This window comes from Brienomyrus brachyistius, unplaced genomic scaffold (assembly GCF_023856365.1).
Source record: "Brienomyrus brachyistius isolate T26 unplaced genomic scaffold, BBRACH_0.4 scaffold90, whole genome shotgun sequence".
Taxonomy (NCBI): Eukaryota; Metazoa; Chordata; class Actinopteri; order Osteoglossiformes; family Mormyridae; genus Brienomyrus; species Brienomyrus brachyistius.
The window spans coordinates 568429-590932 of NW_026042365.1; the positions used below are offsets into that span (position 1 = coordinate 568429).

The window sequence follows — 22504 nt, forward strand, 5'->3', positions numbered from 1 at the left end:
CTTTCACATGGGGGGGGGCGGCATCGTGTGGACGCCAGGGCTCCCAGCCCAGGGCTACTGGCCAGATGACGCATTCTGCATGTGTCAGCGAATTCACCGGACGCATGGCGGAGCACTGGCGCTCTCCGCGGGATTCGTGAAGCAGGGTCAGCAGGACGTTGGACAGAAGCCGTGCCGCGCTTTGGAGATGCCCGCTGTCTCGGATGCAGGGATTGCATAGCTCCAGCTCCTCCTCTCCGCCGCAGACGTGTCTTGGAATGTAACTGGACGCTTGGTTGTCATTCTTTTTATTTATTTATTTTTTTTCTCTCTGCTGAACCCCTGTGATCAAAAGAGCATTGCTTTAAGACTGTACCATACCACTGACCGTCGTATCACAAACATTTTTTCAGCGTTACTTTCTCAAACATAAATGTGCTGCTAGTTGTTAAGATCATTTTGAGGTAATATAGCCAGATGTTCTCATTTGCGAAAATGACTGTAAATAATGGCAGTTTTGGTTATGACACTAAGACTACATCTTTAAGCAAGAATGTAAGACGGTGTGGTGCTTGGCCTGTTCCTCCATAATTCTTTGCAGGTGCAGCTTACCTGTCATTAATGTAGAAGTCACAATTCCAAGCTTATTGCACTAAGTACCAACCTACAGATTACATGTCATCTGGTGGGTAATTACCGCTTCGCCGTGACCTTTGTAACCTGACTGGTGGAGATGGTCTATGCGAGCGATAGGCAGCGCTTATCTTGTAGTGTCGCTATCCAGCACGTTTTCTATCTTATGTGATGAGTTGCTATTTGCCTGAGATCAGGTATGACTCATCAGAGACCAGGTAGGATGGAAAACCTGTTGTGTACCGGCACTCCAGGACCAGGGTCGCCTGCCCCCTACTTTACCCCCACCTCTGTGGTGCTTGGTGAGCAGAACCGCACTGCCCCAAATGGGCCCACTCCTCGAATTCCTGCTAACATACACAAAGCTACAGGGCAGTAATAGTGGCTTTTGTTTCACATGTGCAGCTGTTTTCCCAGACTGTCCTCTACAATAGTGTTTCTCGACCCGGTCCTCGGGGACCCCCAGACGGTCCATGTATTTGCTCCCTCCCATGTCCACTGAAGACTGGGTCGAGAGACACTAATCTTCAAGTTCCGCCGTTGGAGTTAGTCTGCGATACACACACACTGCTTTTACAGCGATACACACACACACTGCTTTTTACAGTTACAGCCTGCATATATTCTATATATATTTATATTTTTGTGATTAAAAACTACCTTTTGAGCACTACATGAAAACCTTTTATTAAGTGAACGGGTGAATTTCCAGGGTGGAACTGGATTACGGATGAGATGGTGGAGCGAATGTTTGTCTTGGAGGGGGGGCACACACAAAGGTCTTATTAATGGCCTTCACTGTGAGTGTTAAACTGAAGTCTCTGATTGGACGAAGGTCAAACGGAAAGGTGGCTGTCAAGTTCTGATAGGCTTATTTTGAAAACGGCCGCTGGCTCGTGGGCAATCATCTTAATCGTCCTGACAATGCATGGCGCTACACAGCTACAGGAATAAACACGTTTACATAATTCAGGGGCTGCTTTAATGCACTTCTTGCAAACCATACTGACAACCGCAGCACCAAGCTCACAAGCAACTGGAACAGAGAAGTACGATCAGATTAACCAGCCATGTGTTTGATACTCAGACCTTTTTAGGTCACCTTTTTCCCCTAGATGGTTGTTTTTTTTTATATATGTATATTTCTTGTTTAGTCTGCCATTAAACTGGTGGTGGGTTTGTCCTAAGCCGTGTGAGCCCAGAAGAGAGAGAGAGCATGAAGTACCAATCAAGCTCTAATCATTTGAATAGACTGTATAATAGCTTGAATTTTGGGGGAAAAGATTTTCATTTTCAGCATTCCACAAGTCGAAAAGCTTTTATTTAAGCACTGAGTTGTTAACTTCAGACAGACACATTCCTGTGTTAAGGGAGCGAATAGGGTGGTCCAAGCTGCTATCTAGTACATTCATCGTGATTCTCTGAGAGAGCCTGTCGCAGCCGCTAGGGGCTCCGCATGCGATCGACATGTTGGGGATGCATTTACTGCCGTCTGACTTGACGTTCTGGTGACTCTCTGTGTGAGGACTGATGCCCCAGTTTGATTCTAATATCGTTTCTTGGTGATCTGGAGATTTAATCTGAAGCTCTTGAATAAAGATGTGGAAAAGCGACTCAGTTCTTGCTGCTCTTCCTTGGCAGTGTCTTTCATATGCAGTGATCACAGGAAGTCCTGGCATGCTTGTTTAAGTCAATAAAAAAAATGCAAATTTATCGGTTGTATAACAAATCATTATTTTATTCATTTTAAAAAAAGTGAAAGTGATTATAAGTATAGATCACATTAGAAACATCCTCTGGTGTTAAATAAACATTAAGTTCATGTGGTAATAAACTGAAACTCACATTATCGTCCTGAAAGATGACCTGAGTTAAAAAGGTCGTTGACAAGCAGCATCTTTTGGTGATTTTTAATTGGTAACACCTTTGCAGTGACATAAAACGCCGAACATTTGTGTTTAGTATTACTGTGGGAGCCAAAGGCCACAATTGCAATTAATAGCAAAAGACCAGGAACAGAACTGAATTAGTTAGTAAAAAAAAAAAAAATTGGCACTTAAGGAAATGACTTTTTATGCAACCATTACATTTGCAACATTTTACAGAATTTAGTGTTTGAGCACTTTGTGTGTGTGTGTGTATGTGTATATATATATACACAAAATTTATCGACAGCCATGTAAACATCTGTTTGTTATTCCGTATTTACAAAAAAAAAAACTCCCTACAGACCACACTAACTCTGGCTACTTCTCGTTGCTGTATGTTTTTCCATCGTTTACATTAGTGTCCATCTGCTGACGCCGTTTCTAAACATCTGCGCTGTCTTTCAGGAGCTGCTCTCTAATGTCAGCAAAGCCGTCAGGTCTCTCGCAGCAGCCGCATGTAGGGGAGACGCTGTTGGATGCCTCACACACTGCAAATACCTACACATTCTGTTTATTAGACACAGATGCTCGCCAAAAGACAAAAAAAAAGCATTTTGTTTAAGACTGAAACCTTCCATGTTTTACAGATTTCTGAAGAAGGTTTTTTTTCCCCCCTATAGGATTTTGACACAACAAACTATTGGTGAGAAATTCATGCTAAAATTGTTCTAAACATCTTTAATCAATTCACACACATTCACTCACTATGGCCAATTTAGCGACGCTACTCCCAAACGGAACATGTTCGATGTGTCGGATGAAACTGTTTAAAAACCATTATGGCTTCCAGCTTCTCTGTCCCGATGGGGATGTGGAGGTAGGAGATCATGCAAACCCCCACACATGGAGGGGTTTGGGTAGTGCTACGTTTGTTACAGAACCAGCGCCTCCTAAAGGCGGCACAGGCGATCGCCGGGGGCACGAAAGAGTGTGTGACAACAAATAGGAAGAAAAACATCTGACTGCATTCTGTGACATTATGGTTCTTTCTTGTAAGACAGAGGCGAGTTAACTAGCTAGTTAGCAGCCAGATACCCTGTGCTACCATAATGTTTGTAATATGAATAAAATGTGTAAATTTGTTTTCTATTGCTCTGTGGTTGGAGGAAGGAAGGGGACGCTCAGAAGAATCTCCCCTATGGTGCCAGAGAGACTGGCCCTGGTTACAGTAACAGTGTTTTTCATCCACAAATAAAATCAGGCTCTACATATAGGACATTCCGAAAGCCTCCAAACAGAAGGGCTATTATGCCCCCTCTGCCTCCCCCAAACATACGCACATCTACTTTCCTCTTCGTCAAGGATGATGTTCATAGCAGATTGGGTGGGTTTCCTGTCACAGAGGGGATGTTCAGTGTCATGTTCCTAAGCTCCACATTCCCATCGCAGGGCCGCTGCTGACAGATCAGCGTGCTGGATGCCGGCTGTACTGCATGTAGGTGTGACTGAAACACAGCGAGCTAAACATTCCCATCACATGGCCCCTGCTGACAGATCAGCATGCTGGATGCCGGCTGTACTGCATGTAGGTGTGACTGAAACACAGCGAGCTAAACATTCCCATCACATGGCCCCTGCTGACAGATCAGCGTGCTGGATGCCGGCTGTACTGCATGTAGGGGTGACTGAAACACAGCGAGCTCCACGTTCCCATCTCAGGGCCACTGCTGACAGATCAGCGTGCTGGATGCCGGCTGTACTGCATGTAGGTGTGACTGAAACACAGCGAGCTGCACGTTCCCATCGCAGGGCCACTGCTGACAGATCAGCGTGCTGGATGCCGGCTGTACTGCATGTAGGTGTGACTGAAACACAGCGAGCTCCACGTTCCCATCGCATGGCCGCTGCTGACAGATCAGCGTGCTGGATGCCGGCTGTACTGCATGTAGGGGTGACTGAAACACAGCGAGCTCCACGTTCCCATCGCAGGGCCACTGCTGACAGATTAGCGTGCTGGATGCCGGCTGTACTGCATGTAGGTGTGACTGAAACACAGCGAGCTAAACATTCCCATCGCAGGGCCGCTGCTGACAGATCAGCGTGCTGGATGCCGGCTGTACTGCATGTAGGTGTGACTGAAACACAGCGAGCTAAACATTCCCATCGCAGGGCCGCTGCTGACAGATCAGCGTGCTGGATGCCGGCTGTACTGCATGTAGGTGTGACTGAAACACAGCGAGCTAAACATTCCCATCGCAGGGCCGCTGCTGACAGATCAGCGTGCTGGATGCCGGCTGTACTGCATGTAGGTGTGACTGAAACACAGCGAGCTAAACATTCCCATCGCAGGGCCGCTGCTGACAGATCAGCGTGCTGGATGCCGGCTGTACTGCATGTAGGTGTGACTGAAACACAGCGAGCTAAACATTCCCATCGCAGGGCCGCTGCTGACAGATCAGCGTGCTGGATGCCGGCTGTACTGCATGTAGGTGTGACTGAAACACAGCGAGCTGCACGTTCCCATCGCAGGGCCACTGCTGACAGATCAGCGTGCTGGATGCCGGCTGTACTGCATGTAGGTGTGACTGAAACACAGCGAGCTCCACGTTCCCATCGCATGGCCGCTGCTGACAGATCAGCGTGCTGGATGCCGGCTGTACTGCATGTAGGTGTGACTGAAACACAGCGAGCTCCACGTTCCCATCGCATAGCCGCTGCTGACAGATCAGCGTGCTGGATGCCGGCTGTACTGCATGTAGGTGTGACTGAAACACAGCGAGCTCCACGTTCCCATCGCATGGCCGCTGCTGACAGATCAGCGTGCTGGATGCCGGCTGTACTGCATGTAGGTGTGACTGAAACACAGCGAGCTAAACATTCCCATCGCATGGCCGCTGCTGACAGATCAGCAACAGATGGAATGGGGTGCCATGGAAAAGATTATGCCATTTTCAAACCCACCCCATGAAACTGGATAAATATCGCCCGACAAATTGATTTTTAATATGAAATCCATGTGCAGTTGAAGCAGGCCAGCCCAAGTCCATGTGGCGCCCTGGGGAACGTCACTATCCCCCTCCCCCAAAGCCAACCGCAGCTGGCACCAAAGTAAATGTGGAAATAAGAGTGAAGAAGGAATTAAGACTTATTATTGTTTAATTTTGTATAATAAATTCATGCTTCTGGATTAACCGCATAATCGAAAAATAAAATTGGCAGCCCTTTTAACAACCTTTGCTCACTGTGAACTGTTCTTCTGCTTGTTCCTGCTTCAATTGCAGTGCTTTTTCTTGGTCACACCCTGCTCACCCCGCCCACTGTGGCAGTGTGCCCCCTCCAAGTCAAAGTCAAATCGGCTGTCTGCTATTCCAGAATCCCTGAGAAGCCATCACCCTAGGCAGCCCACTGACAAATAAAGATAATTTTAGCCTATTCAGAATATCATCTCGTGAACCACAGTTAGTGAACCACTAACCTATATAATTAGGTCCAGGAATATAGCAAGTTTATTGAGGTATTACACAGAGTACAGAGAAATGTCATGTCCTGTAATGAAATAATCACTTTACACAACAGAAAAATTCTTGTACTTTTACCCTGTTATTTACACACACTGTGTAAAAGTCTAATAACTTAATAGTAACGTGAATATTAGGAATTATAATAACCCGGTTTGGTTCGCTCAGAGTTTTGTGTGTTATGTCTCCCCCTTGTGGCTCGGTCAGGTATTAAAATGCTTTTATGACAGTCCGTTTGTTTACTCGTCCCGGATTATAAACCGTGCCCTTACTTTACTGTGTTTTTGGTCTTTTCTTGTCCTCGACTTCATGTGAATGGAATGGGTGTTTTCAGACATGGTTAGAGGTCACAAACTCACGAGGCCATGGTAATTTACAAAAAATAAACCGTACAAAGACCTTTACAGACAAATTGTGTGGGACTGAGAGCTCATTTCCACAAGCCTAAGAACACTGTGGGAATGGTACACTGCAGCAGAACTTACAGCGGTTCTGAAGGAAATGCTACATGAATGTTCTGGGCCTGGGCTCAGGGGACCTAACGCATCACCATGGAAGCATATTTTCTTATATATCTGCCTGTATATATACCCTTACTAATGTCTGTACACCGAGTGGCCACTTTGTTAGGTACATCAAGCTAGCACCAGGTAGAGCCACTTATGCCCCTAAAACCATTTATACTGAGCTGTTACTTTTTGCACTTCTGGCCTTCCTGTTAGCTTTAATGAGTCTGCCCTCTCCCATTAATAAGGTGTTTTTGACAACAGAGCTGCCACTGATTGAATACCTTTTGTTAATCGCACCATTCAACAAGGGAACAATGGGCGTAGGCAGGAACCAACCCCGGGCAGTCGCCAACACACCGCAGGGCACAGACACTCGCACAACTACAGGGCATATTTAAACTCGCCAATCAACCACTGCACGCTTTCGGACCGTGGGAGGAAACCAGAGGCCACGGCGATAATTCAACACAACGTCTCTCTATAAACTCTAGAGAACATAATGTGTGAGAATCCCAGGCGGGTGGCTGTTTCTGAGAGGCTGGGACCACGGCCGGTATGGACAATCACGCCAGGTTTAAATTCTCTTACATCTCTTGCATTTATCTTAGCCAGTCTAATGATCAGCCATTCAGTAAATGAACTTCCTGACCTTGGTTTGTATGTGATTGGCTGTTTGGAGGCATAGGCTGTCCTGCAGCTGCAGCCATTTTATTGGCTGTTTGGATGCCGAGGCTGTTCTTCAGCTGCGGCCATGTGATTGGCTGTTTGGAGGCCCAGACTGTTCTGCAGCTGCAGCCATGTGATTGGCTGTTTGGATGCCCAGGCTGTTTAACAAGCAGGCGTACCTAATAAACTGACCACAGACTCCATGTATGTGGCTGTCTGCACCTCAGAGAAATTCTGGCATACAGAGTCCTATTTTTCTCACCATTATTACTCATGAGCTCATAGAGCAGCTTCAGAGCTGGGAGCTTTTCGAGTGAATAAGTCCCAGAAAGTAGTGGCTGCAGGCCTGCTGTCCTTTGCCCATACACCAGGCTGGTCCTTTGGGCTTGGGGTCTGAGTTGCCCCAAGGTCCTCCCCCAGGCTGAAGCAGACAGTCCTCTCCGCAGCAGGCCCCGCCTCCTCCCTGTCCTCGGAGAGTGGGCGGCACGACGGACGGGCCAGGCTGAGCAAGTTGTGGTGGGAGTGGAACTGGCGGATACGAGCCATGGATTTGCCAGGCCTGACATCAGGGGCGTCTGATTAACAACAGGAACAAATCACAGAATGAAGATTACGGAAAATGCCGTAATGCCCTTAAGAGATGTTCACCTTATGTTATCATGATGAAACACCCCGAGAAACAGGCAGACCCCAGGGTCTCTGTGCCACTCACACTTCCGTATCTGGCTGTGCCTCGGTGCGCTGAAGATGACCTCACTGCTCAAGCTGATCTCTTCACGGGGACCCTGGAAGTGGGCCACAGTGGGATCCAGGGGTGACGGACCCCCATTGGACAGCTCCGCGGGCTCCGGCGAATCCCTAACGACACTGCATCCTCCAGCATCATCATCTGTCGCTGGATAAGTGGTGCTGTTCGGGAGCGGGATCATCAGTGCCCGTACCGACCCAATCTCCGAAGCCCTACGACAGCAGCCGGCATGCATCACACCTCACTGCAGAGCCGTCTTACCTGAGCTTCCTGCGAAGGAGGTACACGATGATGTCTGGGTCTGTCTGTATGAGGCGCACCAGCACCTCCTGCTGGAACGCCACAGGTACCTCAACAAACAATGAGAGACGTGTCACAAAGCCGGCCTCCCATGTACACTGCCCACAGCCTTGTTTACGCCTTTCCCTCTCCTGACCAGCGTAATCTCCCTAGCAGTATGCCTTCCTGAAGAAGGGCCTCCTCGTTCCAGTTTAGCTCATAATTATAGCAGATTGAGTAAATTACAATGTAATTGCTATACAGACAGTCCCCAGGTTATGAACGAGATCTGTCACCTAAGTCTGTCTTTAAGTCAAATTCGTAGATAAGTTGGAATAATAATAATTATACAGTAATAATAAAAATAACTATATAGGGCGCTTTTCCATCGCATAAAGTACGATACTTTTGCTTTTCCGTTAACTTCCGGTGGAGTACCAGTACCGAAAGTGCCAAACCAGCTGTGGTACTTCTTTGGTACCTTGGTACTTTGGGGTGGGACTGGCAAACGTATTTGCTGTTGATTGGTTATGCAAATAGCCTGCTGCTGAAACACAAAATACAACCAACATCTACTGAAACACACAGCGAACAGCGAGAAACGAAATAAAAAGCAGTAGAAAAAAATATAATAAAAGTAAAATGGAAGGAGGGACAAACACAGGCTTTAATCGCCATATGGTCAGATGAACAGATCCAGCGGGATTTAGATGCACGACTCGAAATTAAAAAGTATTTGCCGTAAAAGCAAGAAAAAGGGCACACGCGACACCCCGAACAATGCCGCTTGAAAATAATAAAACTTAAGCAGGACTACAGGAAAGTGAAGGATCATAATAACATGTTTAAATACAGAAAAAGAAATACAGCACCGCGCTTTGTGATGATGTCAGTCAGGGGCAGTCACTGATGATGTCATTTGGTGCCAGTACCAGTTTTTATGCCAGTGGAAAAACCAACACAAAAGAAGTACCATACTTTTGGTACTTTATGGAAGTACCGATAGTACCGAAAGTACGGTACCTCGTGCGGTGGAAAAGCGCCCATACAGTACTGTACCTCCAGCCGACGAACTGTATTTAACCTGAATTTTTTATGTAACAGGCTTCATGGCAGTCTGTGTGACTACGTCGTCCGTAAGTTGGACATTCTTAATTTGGAAGAATTTTTCAATCATCTTAGATGATTTCTGGAAAACCTGCAGAGTAAAGAACATGTAAACCTGCTTATTTATTCTACCTCTTTCTGTACAGCTTCGGCTTATGTTATTTATAAAGGGGGCGACATGGCCTAACCTCCCCCCTCCGGGCTGGGGGTTCAACCACCCCCCCTCCCCATGTGTACTTCCTGTTTGCGTGCACGTCCTCTGGCTGCCCCATTTCCCTGCAGTTAGGCGTGTCCCTGAAATGCCCTTAGTCTGCATGTATGTGCCCTGTGGCAGCCTGGATCCTCATCCTGCTTCATGTCCAGTTCTTCCTGAGATAGACTCCTGGCTCTCTGAAATCCCGCACTGGATGGGCAGTTATGGAACATGGATGGATTTCGGCATGTCATGTGATCTCTGTTTAAACTGCATGCTTGTCCCATTACGGTGGGCCCATTGTCTGAAACAGTTCCTCAGTCCAGTCCTCGGGAACTCCCAGACAGTTCTCGTTTTTGCTCCCTCCCAGCTAACATGGACCACTTGGGGGTTCCCAAGGACCAGTTTTGGAAATACTTGTCTACAATGTGTGACTTCATACACTCCTTTTAACTTTTATACATTCCTAATATTTAGCTTTCAATTAAGCATACAGTATGTCCGCTGTGGTTTAACTTTTTTAACTATTCAGAATAACAAATCCTTTCCCTTAATTGATCAAAGCAAGTGAGCGAGTGGCCTACATCTTGACTCAGAATATTCAAAATTCCCCACATTCAGAACTAGGCCAGGAATTCAGCCCATTTCCTGGGAGATCTGAGGGTTACCATGGTAGCATTACATAGTTTTTAAGCATAGGTGTTAGTAGCACTTAACACTGTTTAACGTTATCTGAATTTGCAAGATTCTTTGATGTGCAGATGAATCAAGAATGATTAGCTATGGCCTACAATGACAATTTAGATCACATATGAGTTCACCAGGTGGCTGAGGACATAAAGGAATTGGAGCAGTTTCCTTAATCCTGGTGCTGGAAGGCTACAGTGCAAGCCGGCTTCTGTTCTCATTGAACGCTTAATTAATTAGCCTCGACTTAACCGTTAATTAAAGAACAGCATGATTCAAACAAGGTAAATGGGACTGCAGAGATGAAGTGGTTCTGCTTTTTAAAAAGGATTTTATCAAGTTCCTGTTGTGTCTTTTAATCAAAAAAAGTCCTTGATCAATGTAACGTTATTTTAACGTACAGGTACCGTACTTTCCGTACTATCGGTTATTTATTTATAATGAACTTATTGTTCATTTTCTCTTTAACATATTCCCAAATAAAGGGGAGATATTTGAGGCATGGACACTCCAAAAATGTTTCTATCCAGAAATCTGCTCCCTTAATAATCCTTTGATAATACTTAAGAATTAAAATTGAAAGCATATCAGCTTTAATAAACATATTTAGTACATCTTTCATAAAATTACAGATTCCTTTGTAACCAGGAATCCCATTTCAAATATAAATAATGAATGCAATAAATAAATAAGAAAAGTAAATCATTTACGTTTGTGTGTTATACTTAAGTTGGATACACACCAAGCTGATGGCAAAAGGCTAGCGCCAGACCGTCTGAGGATCCGCTCCTGTCGGCTCCCGTGATAATTTGCGTGGAGCTCCCCGTCCCACCCGGAGGTGGTGACTGGCATGCAGTACAGCGCTGCCCCTCGTGACTCACCATGAAGAGGTGCTTGTGGTTCTGGATGAGCTGCAGAGTGACGGAGATTATGGCGGCGCTGTCCTCTATGCCCGTCACCTGTGGACTCGAGTCCTTCTCAGAACCCCTCTCCTTCTGAAGTAAGTTGGGCCCGAATATCACAGCCAAGTTGGCTGCTGTCATCTTGTTGCCAGGGACCTGTCAGACAGACAGCACAGGCACCTGTCACACAGACAGCACAGGAACCTGCCACGCAGACAGCACAGGCACCTGTCACGCAGACAGCACAGGCACCTGTCACACAGACAGCACAGGAACCTGCCACGCAGACAGCACAGGGACCTGTCACGCAGACAGCACAGGCACCTGTCATGCAGACAGCACAGGGACCTGTCACACAGACAGCACAGGAACCTGCCACGCAGACAGCACAGGCACCTGTCACGCAGACAGCACAGGCACCTGTCACGCAGACAGCACAGGCACCTGTCACACAGACAGCACAGGGACCTGTCACACAGACAGCATGGATTATAGAGGGTGCTGGTCAAAGACTGGCATGAAGGAGGTACATTGAGGAGATGGTCCATGATTCAAATACAGTGACAGTACAATAGGCTCCCTTTGTTTGTTTATTTTGGATAAGATGTTTTTTATCCAAGCAACATACATTTTGAGAAAGATGGGTCAATAAGTGTCTGGAGTAATCAGGGTTAGGGGCCTCGCTCAGGGGCCAAACGTAAAGTAACATTGCCAACCACAGGATTTCGATTACAGGCACAGTGTTCTAACTCAATTTACAACACACTGCTCTTATCTTTCCCCCCTTGTTCCTAACTAGAATTAAATACTTTTTGGAATAGATAAATTAAAACATTTATTAAAAAGTCAAAGCATTTGATTTAATGTCATTTTAAATCACAATGATTTCATATTTAACAGAATCATTCGATTCACAGGTCAATCCACTAAAGGTTTAGCTGGAAAATCACACCAAAGGCTTCCTGGGAAATCATGGAATTTATCTCCATCCATCCATCCATCCATCCACCCATCCGTATTTCCATCCTCATTTCCTTCCATCCACCCACAAATGCATACATCACCCATCCATCTTTCCATCCATACACCCACACATGCATCCATCCATCCATCCTCAAATCCATCCATCCACACGGGTGTGCGGTGTGACCTGCTGCATGCCGGGGCCGGTGCTGTCCTCGGCGTGCTCATGCACGGTGTGCAGCAGAGTCAGCAGCCGTAGCAGCGTGTCGCAGTTGGCCGGCGGCAGCAGGAAGAGCAGCAACTTCAGATACAGGATCTGCTCCACACCCTTCAGGGCTGTAGGGGTCGGGGAGAGAGGAAGGTCAGCCTGCAGCCTGCAGGGGGCGCTTGTCAGCTGCACATAGTGGACCTGCTCCACACCCTTCAGGGCTGTAGGGGTCGGGGAGAGAGGAAGGTCAGCCTGCAGCCTGCAGGGGGCGCTTGTCAGCTGCACATAGTGGACCTGCTTCACACCCTTCAGGGCTACAGGGGAATTTGGCAAGTGTGTTATTTTAGAATATGGAACGATCCTGTACAATATAGGACGGGTGACCACTCTATGTCTTCAATGTTATATCTAAAATTGTATTAAATTAGGTTAGGTCTAGGCCCCTGTTTACTGGAGACCCCTGGGCATTAAAGCGTCCCTGTGGATTAGCACAGCTTAACATGAAGCTAACGCTTCAAAACCAGATCAGGACCGTTACTCTACATGGTTGCTTCCAGCTGCCTGTGTGATTTAGCAGCAGTGAGTGAATCACCTGAATAGCAGTGACAGTGAGAAGGCTAAGAAGGGCAGACATACTGTTAGCGTGCAGAAAGGCAAGGTAGAGCTCAGGGGGCAGTAGGGGGTCTAGCATGTCCCTCAGGAACTCCTTCAGCAGGGCGGCGACATCGTGTACGCTGTACTCCTCATCCAGGACCACGTCTGTGCCTCGATCGAAGTCCTCACGAAGCTGGAGCGGGCACACACACACACAGACACAAACACACTGGTCACTATCTGTTGTGGAGCTATTTACATCACACACTGTACCATTGAATTGAATTTAATTGAACTGAACTGAGTTGAGTTTATTCAGTTGTTTAATTGCCACTTGACCAAAACTATATTATATTACTCTGCACACAATACATAAACTAATTTGATGAACTTCAATTCATCACATCACTGACCACCATTTTAACTTTGTTCTTGTAGTGCTGTCAGTGATGTTAAGCACTCTAGGCCCCCCATGCTTTATGTACAGATACACTGAACCGGGCGACAGCAGCAAAACGAACAGCACGTACAGTACGAGCAGGTGAACAGAGATGGCAGAACATACAGCACGAGCAGGTGAACAGAGACGGCAGCACGTAAAGCATGAGCAGGTGAACAGAGACGGCAGCACGTACAGCATGAGCAGGTGAACAGAGACGGCAGCACGTACAGCATGAGCAGGTGAACAGAGACGGCAGCACGTACAGCACGAGCAGGTGAACAGAGACGGCAGAACATACAGCACAAGCAGGTGAACAGAGACGGCAGCACGTACAGCATGAGCAGGTGAACAGAGACGGCAGCACGTACAGCATGAGCAGGTGAACAGAGACGGCAGCACGAGCAGCACGAGCAGGTGAACAGAGACGGCAGCACGTACAGCATGAGCAGGTGAACAGAGACGGCAGCACGTACAGCACGAGCAGGTGAACAGAGACGGCAGCACGTACAGCACGAGCAGGTGAACAGAGACGGCAGCACGTACAGCACGAGCAGGTGAACAGAGACGGCAGCACGTACAGCACGAGCAGCATGAGCAGGTGAACAGAGACGGCAGCACGTACAGCACGAGCAGGTGAACAGAGACGGCAGCACGTACAGCATGAGCAGGTGAACAGAGACGGCAGCACGTACAGCACGAGCAGGTGAACAGAGACGGCAGCACGTACAGCACGAGCAGGTGAACAGAGACGGCAGCACGTACAGCACGAGCAGGTGAACAGAGACGGCAGAACATACAGCACGAGCAGGTGAACAGAGACGGCAGCACGTACAGCATGAGCAGGTGAACAGAGACGGCAGCACGTACAGCACGAGCAGGTGAACAGAGACGGCAGAACATACAGCACGAGCAGGTGAACAGAGACGGCAGCACGTACAGCACGAGCAGGTGAACAGAGACGGCAGAACATACAGCATGAGCAGGTGAACAGAGACGGCAGCACATACAGCATGAGCAGGTGAACAGAGACGGCAGCACATACAGCACGAGCAGGTGAACAGAGACGGCAGCACATACAGCATGAGCAGGTGAACAGAGACGGCAGCACGTACAGCATGAGCAGGTGAACAGAGACGGCAGAACATACAGCATGAGCAGGTGAACAGAAACGGCAGCACGTACAGCACGAGCAGGTGAACAGAGACGGCAGAACATACAGCACGAGCAGGTGAACAGAGACGGCAGAACATACAGCATGAGCAGGTGAACAGAGACGGCAGCACGTACAGCACGAGCAGGTGAACAGAGACGGCAGAACATACAGCACGAGCAGGTGAACAGAGACGGCAGCACGTACAGCACGAGCAGGTGAACAGAGACGGCAGCACATACAGCACGAGCAGCACGAGCAGGTGAACAGAGACGGCAGCACATACAGCACGAGCAGCACGAGCAGGTGAACAGAGACGGCAGAACGTACAGCACGAGCAGGTGAACAGAGACGGCAGAACGTACAGCACGAGCAGGTGAACAGAGACGGCAGCACATACAGCACGAGCAGCACGAGCAGGTGAACAGAGACGGCAGAACGTACAGCACGAGCAGGTGAACAGAGACAGCAGCACATACAGCACGAGCAGCATGAGCAGGTGTGACACCGTACAGAGTTCAGCGACGCCGCGGAGCCATAAAGCCTGATAGGAAGCTCACCTGCCGCACTCTCTTCTTTGAGCTCCCCACACGGAAAATGCCCACCGTGTGCAGCCCTGCAAAGAGATACCATTATAATCATATAGTAAGAGTGATGCTCTATTCATCCCTGTGGCATTTTCACACACTCCATCACACTCTCTTTGAGACACAAAGACATATACAAAGAGTACGTTTTGGCATCAAAAGGTGGGGTCAGTCAACACTCAGCACCCACACAGCAGCTGGGGGTTAAGGACCTTGCTAAAGGGCCCAAAGGTGACATCATTCTGCCAGCCGTGAGATTCGAACCAGCAACCTTCTGAACGTGGAGTCCTAACTGACCCCCCTTGTTTCTCATCTAACAGAGGAAAATACTTTTTCTCCATCAGTCCATATGCAGTATAAAAAATAAATAAAAATATCAGAGATTGGCATATGTTTAACAATGCTATGAGACCCTGGCTGTGGTCCGGCCCGCTGAGAGGCCAGGCTGCCGCACACTGACCGTGGGCCTCGATGTGCCCGCAGCACAGCTCCAGCAGGCGCGGCACCTGCCGGTAAATGGGGTTGAGGCTGAGCCGGGCCTGGGCGCGGTCCGCGGCCCTCTTGCCGTCCAGCTCGTAGGGGTGCGACAGCTGCAGAGCCTCCAGCAGGCAGGACTGGCTCTCCACCAGGTCTGAGATGGAGTCCACAGAGAGGCCGCCCTGGAGCAGGGAGAGGACGGTGTTTGAGCATGGCTGGGGAAGGCCTCCCAACTGGGACGGCCCTGTATTTGTTAGGGGGCCCCGGCCACCCCTTAGATGCATGCCTGGTTGGCGCCGTGTATCTGGGCCGGGGAGCCTACCCTGCGGCGGGTCCTGCAACTGCTGTCCGGCGTGGGGAGCGAGGGCAGCTTGCTGCGGGTCCCTGCGGACAGGGGCGCGGCGCGAGAGGGAGCCGGGCCGCACCAGGCTCTGTCGGAGCCGGGCTGCTTCTGCCTCTCGGCCTGGAAGTGCAGCAGGCTGGCCTCCAGCTCGAGGGAGTCTCGCTGACTCTCCTTCAGCGCGTCCTGCCGCCGCTTGTGAGCCCGGTCGTTAGCTATGACCTGCACCAGGGGGATCCCGAATGCCTTGGGGGCCGCCTCTGCCGAGGAAAACCACACACACAGGAACAGGTTCAATTCAGTTCAGTTCAGTTCAAATTAGTTTATGTATTGTGTGCAGAGTAATATAATATGCTTTACCGAAAACAAATTCCACTAGTTTTGGTCAAGTGGCAATTAAACAACTGAATAAACTCAACTCAGTTCAGTTCAATTAAATTCAATTCAATTTTATATAGCGCCTTTCACAACAGAGTTGCCCCGAGCTGCTTTACATGGGTGTGTTGTGATGCACCCCTATATCATTTATACAGTATAATTCACAAACAGAGAACAGAGAAGACAAGGAAATTAAATAAAGAAAAAGCCAGATAATAACAGAGGAGAGAGATTTCTAATGTCCAAATCCCCCCATTCATATTCATGACATGTATACCAGTTCTAGATCTGTTACTGCACTGGATCAGCCTCTGACCACACATCATACAATTTTGCACAGTATTTGTATTGTTATGCACCATTTGCATTGTTGTAAACCATCTGTATAGTTTTGCATTGTCTGTGCTGTTTTGCATTGTCTGTATTGTTATACACTACCTGTGTTGATTTGCATTATCTATTTTGTTTTGCATTGTCTGTATTGTAATGCACTGTCTGTGTTGTTTTGCACATTAGACTTTTGTAACTGAGTACACATTCCAATGCACCTGTTGCACATCGCCAGTACCTTGAATGTTGATTCTTAAACTTGAACGCCATACCACAATCTCCCTTCAACAAGAGTTCAGAGGTGGCAGAATCCGTACGCCTTCAAAGCCTTCAAAACCCTGAACTTCTCTTAACCGCTCTTAACTTCTTTTTATGTTTGAAGCATTTGACTCATTAGTAAACACCTAGAAAGTCTGGGTACCTGAGCTCTTCTGCAGGCTCACACAATCTAATGCCCACCTGTTAGCATTTAATTCCATGTTACCGTTAGAAACTGGACTGGGGAAGAGGTCAGGAAGGGAATCCACTTAGGCACCCTCAGGCATGACCTCCTAAGCCTCTTAAAGCTCAAACAACGTAAGCCTGTGACCAACAAGGTTCCTGTCCAGCCTGAGGAGGGAGCGTCTGTGATTAGAAGCTGAAGTAGCATAGCATGCTATTTGGTTTATCCTACGAACGTCATAGGGACTGCAGTGCTCATGCTATAGACGACTAGTCCAGACTCGTCAGCCGCTGGACCTAAATGATGGAGGGTGTGGAGCCATCAGTCAGGTGCAGGTGAGGGGAAAAGAGACTGAATTAGCATGAATGTAATGGGCTCCCCCATACACGTGTGACAGGGAGGGGACTGGCTGAAATCATTTCGGTGTCAGTTTCCAGGATGAGTGAGGCTAATTTAAACAGGTTTGACATAATTGGGAGACTCCATCTGTGTGATTAATGTGATTTGGAGCATAAGCAGTGGGGAGGTGGGGGGCTGGGGGTGATCCCCGCAAATGGTCAAATCCTACAATCACTCCAGGTTTGGGGGAACAACCCAGGACAGGGGGTCAACCCACTGAACGGCATGTGCATAGAACTTCATATCAGAAAAGCTATATATATAATATACCCATATAAAAATATCCTACATTTCTTTCTGTTAAATCGCACCTTCCAGCAGGTTAATTAGTGTAGTGCAGCACTTCCTCTGATGCATTTCTGAGGGTGCAGGTCCATTACAGTACAGGAGTTGGGGTGAATACACAGCGCATCTGGGACTCACCTCTATCCTTCCTCTCTTTGGAGAAGGAATCAAACCTCCTGCGCAGTGATTTTGTCCTCTTGCGAACTGCTGGAGAGAAGAGAATGATATCGGTGCCAGGCATGTCTCTTGAATTTACCGTAGCGACTGCTAATCACGCAGCCAATTCATTACTTTAATTAGTCTATTAACATACAGTGGCCAGTGTTTGAATTCCCGACCAGCAAGGGACCGCTGAGTTTCCCTGAGCAAGGTACCACCCCCAAGCACTGCTCCCCGGGTGCTGAATTAGCTGCCCTCTGTTATGTCACAATGTCACATATGTCAATGTCACAGGGGATGCATTTCACGGTGGTGTCTCAACAATGTTCACTGATCACCAGAAATATAGCATGAATCAATATATATGATCCATCCAACCATTTTCTGTGCAGCTGATGGATCCAGTACAGATCTGCACAGACTTCAACACACATTCCTACTCAGAATCGGTCACGTGCAGCAACTAGTGGGGGCAGCACCTAACTGTATGTGCCTGGCTGGTAGGAAGAAACTCACATAAATATGGAAAAAACATCATGTAATGCTTTACATTAACATCACCTTCATAATGCATTCATAAAGCATGTATAGTACATTCAGTGCACCTTCATAATAGAACATCCATAAGCAACATGTAAGTACATCTTAACATCCTAACATGCCTTAGCAGCTTTGATATACATAAATAACAAACATTATAAGCAGGGATGGATATAACTGGTGCATTCACCTGTAAAAATGACACGTGACGATCGATTGTGGTAACAGTGTAAATGCGTACTTATTTTATGTGCATTTGTGTCGATATGAAAACAAAATATAACTCATTTTGATCTTTATATGGTAACTATACTTCATTTGCTGCATACAGGTTAAAATGCAAGGTATTTTCTTTTATATTTACGTAAAATACACACGCATTTGCGCTGTTACAAACAATCGATTGTGGCACGTATCATTTTCAAAGGTGAATGCGTACTTGCGTACCAGTTACGTCCATCGCTTATTATAAGATAATACAATTGAAATGTCTGTTGTTAATGTATATTAAAGCTGTCAAGGTTTGTTAGGATGGTACGGTATACGTACATGCTGCTTATAAAGGTGCAGTTAATGTAAAGCAGTGTTTCCCAACCCGGTCCTTGGGAAACCCCAAACGGTCCACGTTTTCGCTCCCTCCCAGCTCCCTGTCGGACTGTCTGTAGGTCCCCAGGGACCAGACTGGGAAGCACTGATATAAAATGTTACCAAACATGATCACATCAGAGCAGAGGGCAGGGTCAGACATGCAGCCCCAGCTGCATGAGGCCCCAGTGCTAACCGCTCAACAAATAACATCATGTTCGAAATGCAAATATTTTAGATATAATATCATGCACGCTAATTGTTTTCACTAGAGTATGAGAATAAATCAGGCTGGATGCAATTAGCATCTGTTCTTTACATTCTAGACCATAGGGATGAGTTCCTGTATTTCAAACTGAATCACCATGGCTTTCAGACAAACAATTGGGTCATTAAAATAAATATGGAACAAGAATGGAAATGACCTTTCTTGTGCTCATCTCTATTAAACATGAGCTATTGCCCATGACCTAACAAAATCTTTGCTTCTGTTTTTAACCCCTGTGGACTTCGAAAGGGGCTTTTCATATTCCATAAGGATTCTTCCCTGCTGTCTATCCGAAGTTCTGCTACGTTCACACTGGTGTGTGTAGGAATGCCCAAAGATCCTTATGGAAGATCTGGGCCAGGTCAAATTCTCACGGCAGCAGGAAATGAAAAGCTAGTTTCCAAGAGCAGCACAGTAGCCAGCGTTGCACGTCAGCTAACCTGCATGCGTAGCTTGGCATACGGGGCTGGTGATTAAGGGGGCGGAGGAACAGCTGCTGCTTTAAGGTTCTGTTTCCCAACCCCATCCTTGCCCCCCCCCCAGTTTTTGCTCCCTCCCAACTCCCTGAAGACCCATTTGAGAAACACTGCTGTAATGGATTATGACCTCCTGAGGGAAAACATAAAAGAAAACTTAGTAACAGAGAATAAACACACCGGCGATCTTGCCATTGGCTCATGGGGGATTTACTTACACAGAAGTGTTCTGTGGGCCGAACAAAAAATTCAGAGAGAAAAATCAATTTGTAGAGGAGGTGAGTCCAAGCAACTAGAGGAAGCAGGACCAACCAGTCAGATATCTTGGTCCCACCTCCTTTACAATCTGATTGGTTATCTCTCAGAACCAATCATTTTCCATTCTGCTCTTAGAACATTTTTGTGCAAGTCAAACACCATGAGCCTGCAGTGCTCTCTATGGGTCTCCTTCCGAGGATGAACTCAAAGTAAAAATAAAAATCACAAGAGAGCAACACTGCTCTAAAAGTGGTAAGGATGTGAAGGCAGAATGACCGTCATGGTCTATTATTCTGAGTCCTGCATCAGATGTTACAGTAAATGTCAATATCCCCATGCAGTGAAGTGGACCCATCCATCACACATTCGAAACCCAGTTGGATCTTGTCTCTTCTGGTCCCTCTAAGGACAGATACCAGCAAGCGGAGGCAACCTTGACCTTGGAGTACCGGTATCCAGCAGGTTTTCCTGCCTGGTTTCTCATGGACCAGCCAGATATTAAGTCATCAGTTAGGATAGAAAACCTGCTGGATACCGGCACTCCAAGGTCAGGGCTGCCTACCCCTGGTTTAGGGGGGCATGATGCAGTCTTTAAATGTTCACATACGTGACACCTTAATACCACCCTGATCATGCAGTAAAGTCATTATGATGTAACTAATCATTTATGGTGCATTCAATTTTCAGCCCAACTAGACATCAATACCTTTGAAACCTAGAGATTTTTTTTAATGAAAAATGTGTATATGACAGAGGAGAGTATTGATGATGGAATACGTGGAATGCGTAGAAATGGAGGAGCAGTGATGATGAATGAGAAGGACACACAATCTGACTTGCTGTCCTGCAACTTTAAACCGGAACGTTTTCCCATAGTATGTATGTTCTTCAAGATACTACATATTTGTGTGATGAAATTCAGTCTGACAAGTAGGCTGAGTGTGAGAGGTAAGGTGAGTGTGAAAGTTAGGTTTAGGGTTAAACTAAGGTGAGCCTGAAAGATAAGCTGATGGTGACAGGTAAGATAAGCCTGACAGGTACAGTAGGGTGGGTTGTGAAAGGTAGGGTGAATGTGACAGACAGGGTGAGTGTGATTAGTGTCACAGGTAGGGTGAGTGTCATAGGTAGGGTGACTGTGATAAGTGTGACAGGGAGGGTTAGTGGGACAGACAGGGTGACTGTGATAAGTGTGACAGGGAGGGTGAGTGGGACAGACAGGGTGACTGTGATAAGTGTGACAGGGAGGGTGAGTGTCATAGGCAGGGTGAGTGTGATAAGTGTGACAGGGAGGGTGAGTGTCATAGGCAGGGTGACTGTGATAAGTGTGACAGGGAGGGTGAGTGGGACAGACAGGGTGACTGTGATAAGTGTGACAGGGAGGGTGAGTGTGATAGGCAGGGTGAGTGTGATAAGTGTGACAGGTAGGGTGAGTGTCATAGGTGTGACAGGTAGGGTGAGTGTCATAGGTAGGGTGAGTGTGATAAGTGTGACAGGGAGGGTGAGTGTGATAGGCAGGGTGAGTGTGATAAGTGTGACAGGTAGGGTGAGTGTCATAGGTAGGGTGAGTGTGATAAGTGTGACAGGGAGGGTGAGTGTGATAGGCAGGGTGAGTGTGATAAGTGTGACAGGGAAGGTGATTGTGATAGGCAGGGTGAGTGTGATAAGTGTGAAAGGGAGGGTGAGTGTGATAGGCAGGGTGACTGTGATAAGTGTGACAGGGAGGGTGAGTGTGATAGGCAGGGTGAGTGTGATAAGTGTGACAGGTAGGGTGAGTGTCATAGGTAGGGTGAGTGTGATAAGTGTGACAGGGAGGGTGAGTGTGATAGGCAGGGTGAGTGTGATAAGTGTGACAGGGAGGATGAGTGTCATAGGTAGGGTGAGTGTGATAAGTGTGACAGGTAGGGTGAGTGTCATAGGTAGGGTGAGTGTGATAAGTGTGACAGGGAGGGTGAGTGTCATAGGCAGGGTGAGTGTGATAAATGTGACAGGGAGGATGAGTGTGATAGGCAGGGTGACTGTGATAGGCAGGGTGACTGTGATAAGTGTGACAGGGAGGGTGAGTGTGATAGGCAGGGTGAGTGTGATAAGTGTGACAGGGAGGATGAGTGTGATAGGCAGGGTCATTAAAATAAATATGGAACAAGAATGGAAATGACCTTTCTTGTGCTCATCTCTATTAAACATGAGCTATTGCCCATGACCTAACAAAATCTTTGCTTCTGTTTTTAACCCCTGTGGACTTCGAAAGGGGCTTTTCATATTCCATAAGGATTCTTCCCTGCTGTCTATCCGAAGTTCTGCTACGTTCACACTGGTGTGTGTAGGAATGCCCAAAGATCCTTATGGAAGATCTGGGCCAGGTCAAATTCTCACGGCAGCAGGAAATGAAAAGCTAGTTTCCAAGAGCAGCACAGTAGCCAGCGTTGCACGTCAGCTAACCTGCATGCGTAGCTTGGCATACGGGGCTGGTGATTAAGGGGGCGGAGGAACAGCTGCTGCTTTAAGGTTCTGTTTCCCAACCCCATCCTTGCCCC

The 22504-nt window shown here is 47.4% G+C and overlaps 2 protein-coding genes across 4 annotated transcripts in view; one reads left to right on the forward strand and one right to left on the reverse strand.

The window, feature by feature from the left end:
- Positions 1-15: 15 nt before the first annotated feature.
- Positions 16-6227, forward strand: LOC125727186 (uncharacterized). The gene is made up of 2 exons (XM_049003898.1): positions 16-4069; positions 4520-6227. The coding sequence occupies exons 1-2, from the start codon at positions 3958-3960 to the stop codon at positions 5446-5448; spliced, it is 1041 nt and encodes a 346-aa protein (XP_048859855.1). The 5' UTR covers positions 16-3957; the 3' UTR covers positions 5449-6227.
- LOC125727185 (rho GTPase-activating protein 6-like) overlaps positions 5621-22504 on the reverse strand; it is a 31090-nt gene continuing 14206 nt past the window's right edge. For 2 of the 3 annotated variants that reach the window (XM_049003895.1, XM_049003896.1), the window contains exons 3-12: positions 17823-17891; positions 15833-16110; positions 15494-15692; positions 15007-15062; positions 12897-13047; positions 12240-12481; positions 11069-11245; positions 8183-8271; positions 7886-8082; positions 5621-7748 (exon numbers count right to left, since the gene is read on the reverse strand). In XM_049003895.1, coding sequence (XP_048859852.1) covers positions 7453-7748; positions 7886-8082; positions 8183-8271; positions 11069-11245; positions 12240-12481; positions 12897-13047; positions 15007-15062; positions 15494-15692; positions 15833-16110; positions 17823-17891 — 1754 coding nt within the window. In that variant the 3' untranslated portion in view covers positions 5621-7452. The remainder of the gene's footprint in view (positions 7749-7885; positions 8083-8182; positions 8272-11068; positions 11246-12239; positions 12482-12896; positions 13048-15006; positions 15063-15493; positions 15693-15832; positions 16111-17822; positions 17892-22504) is intronic. The other variant, XM_049003897.1, reaches the window with a different exon arrangement.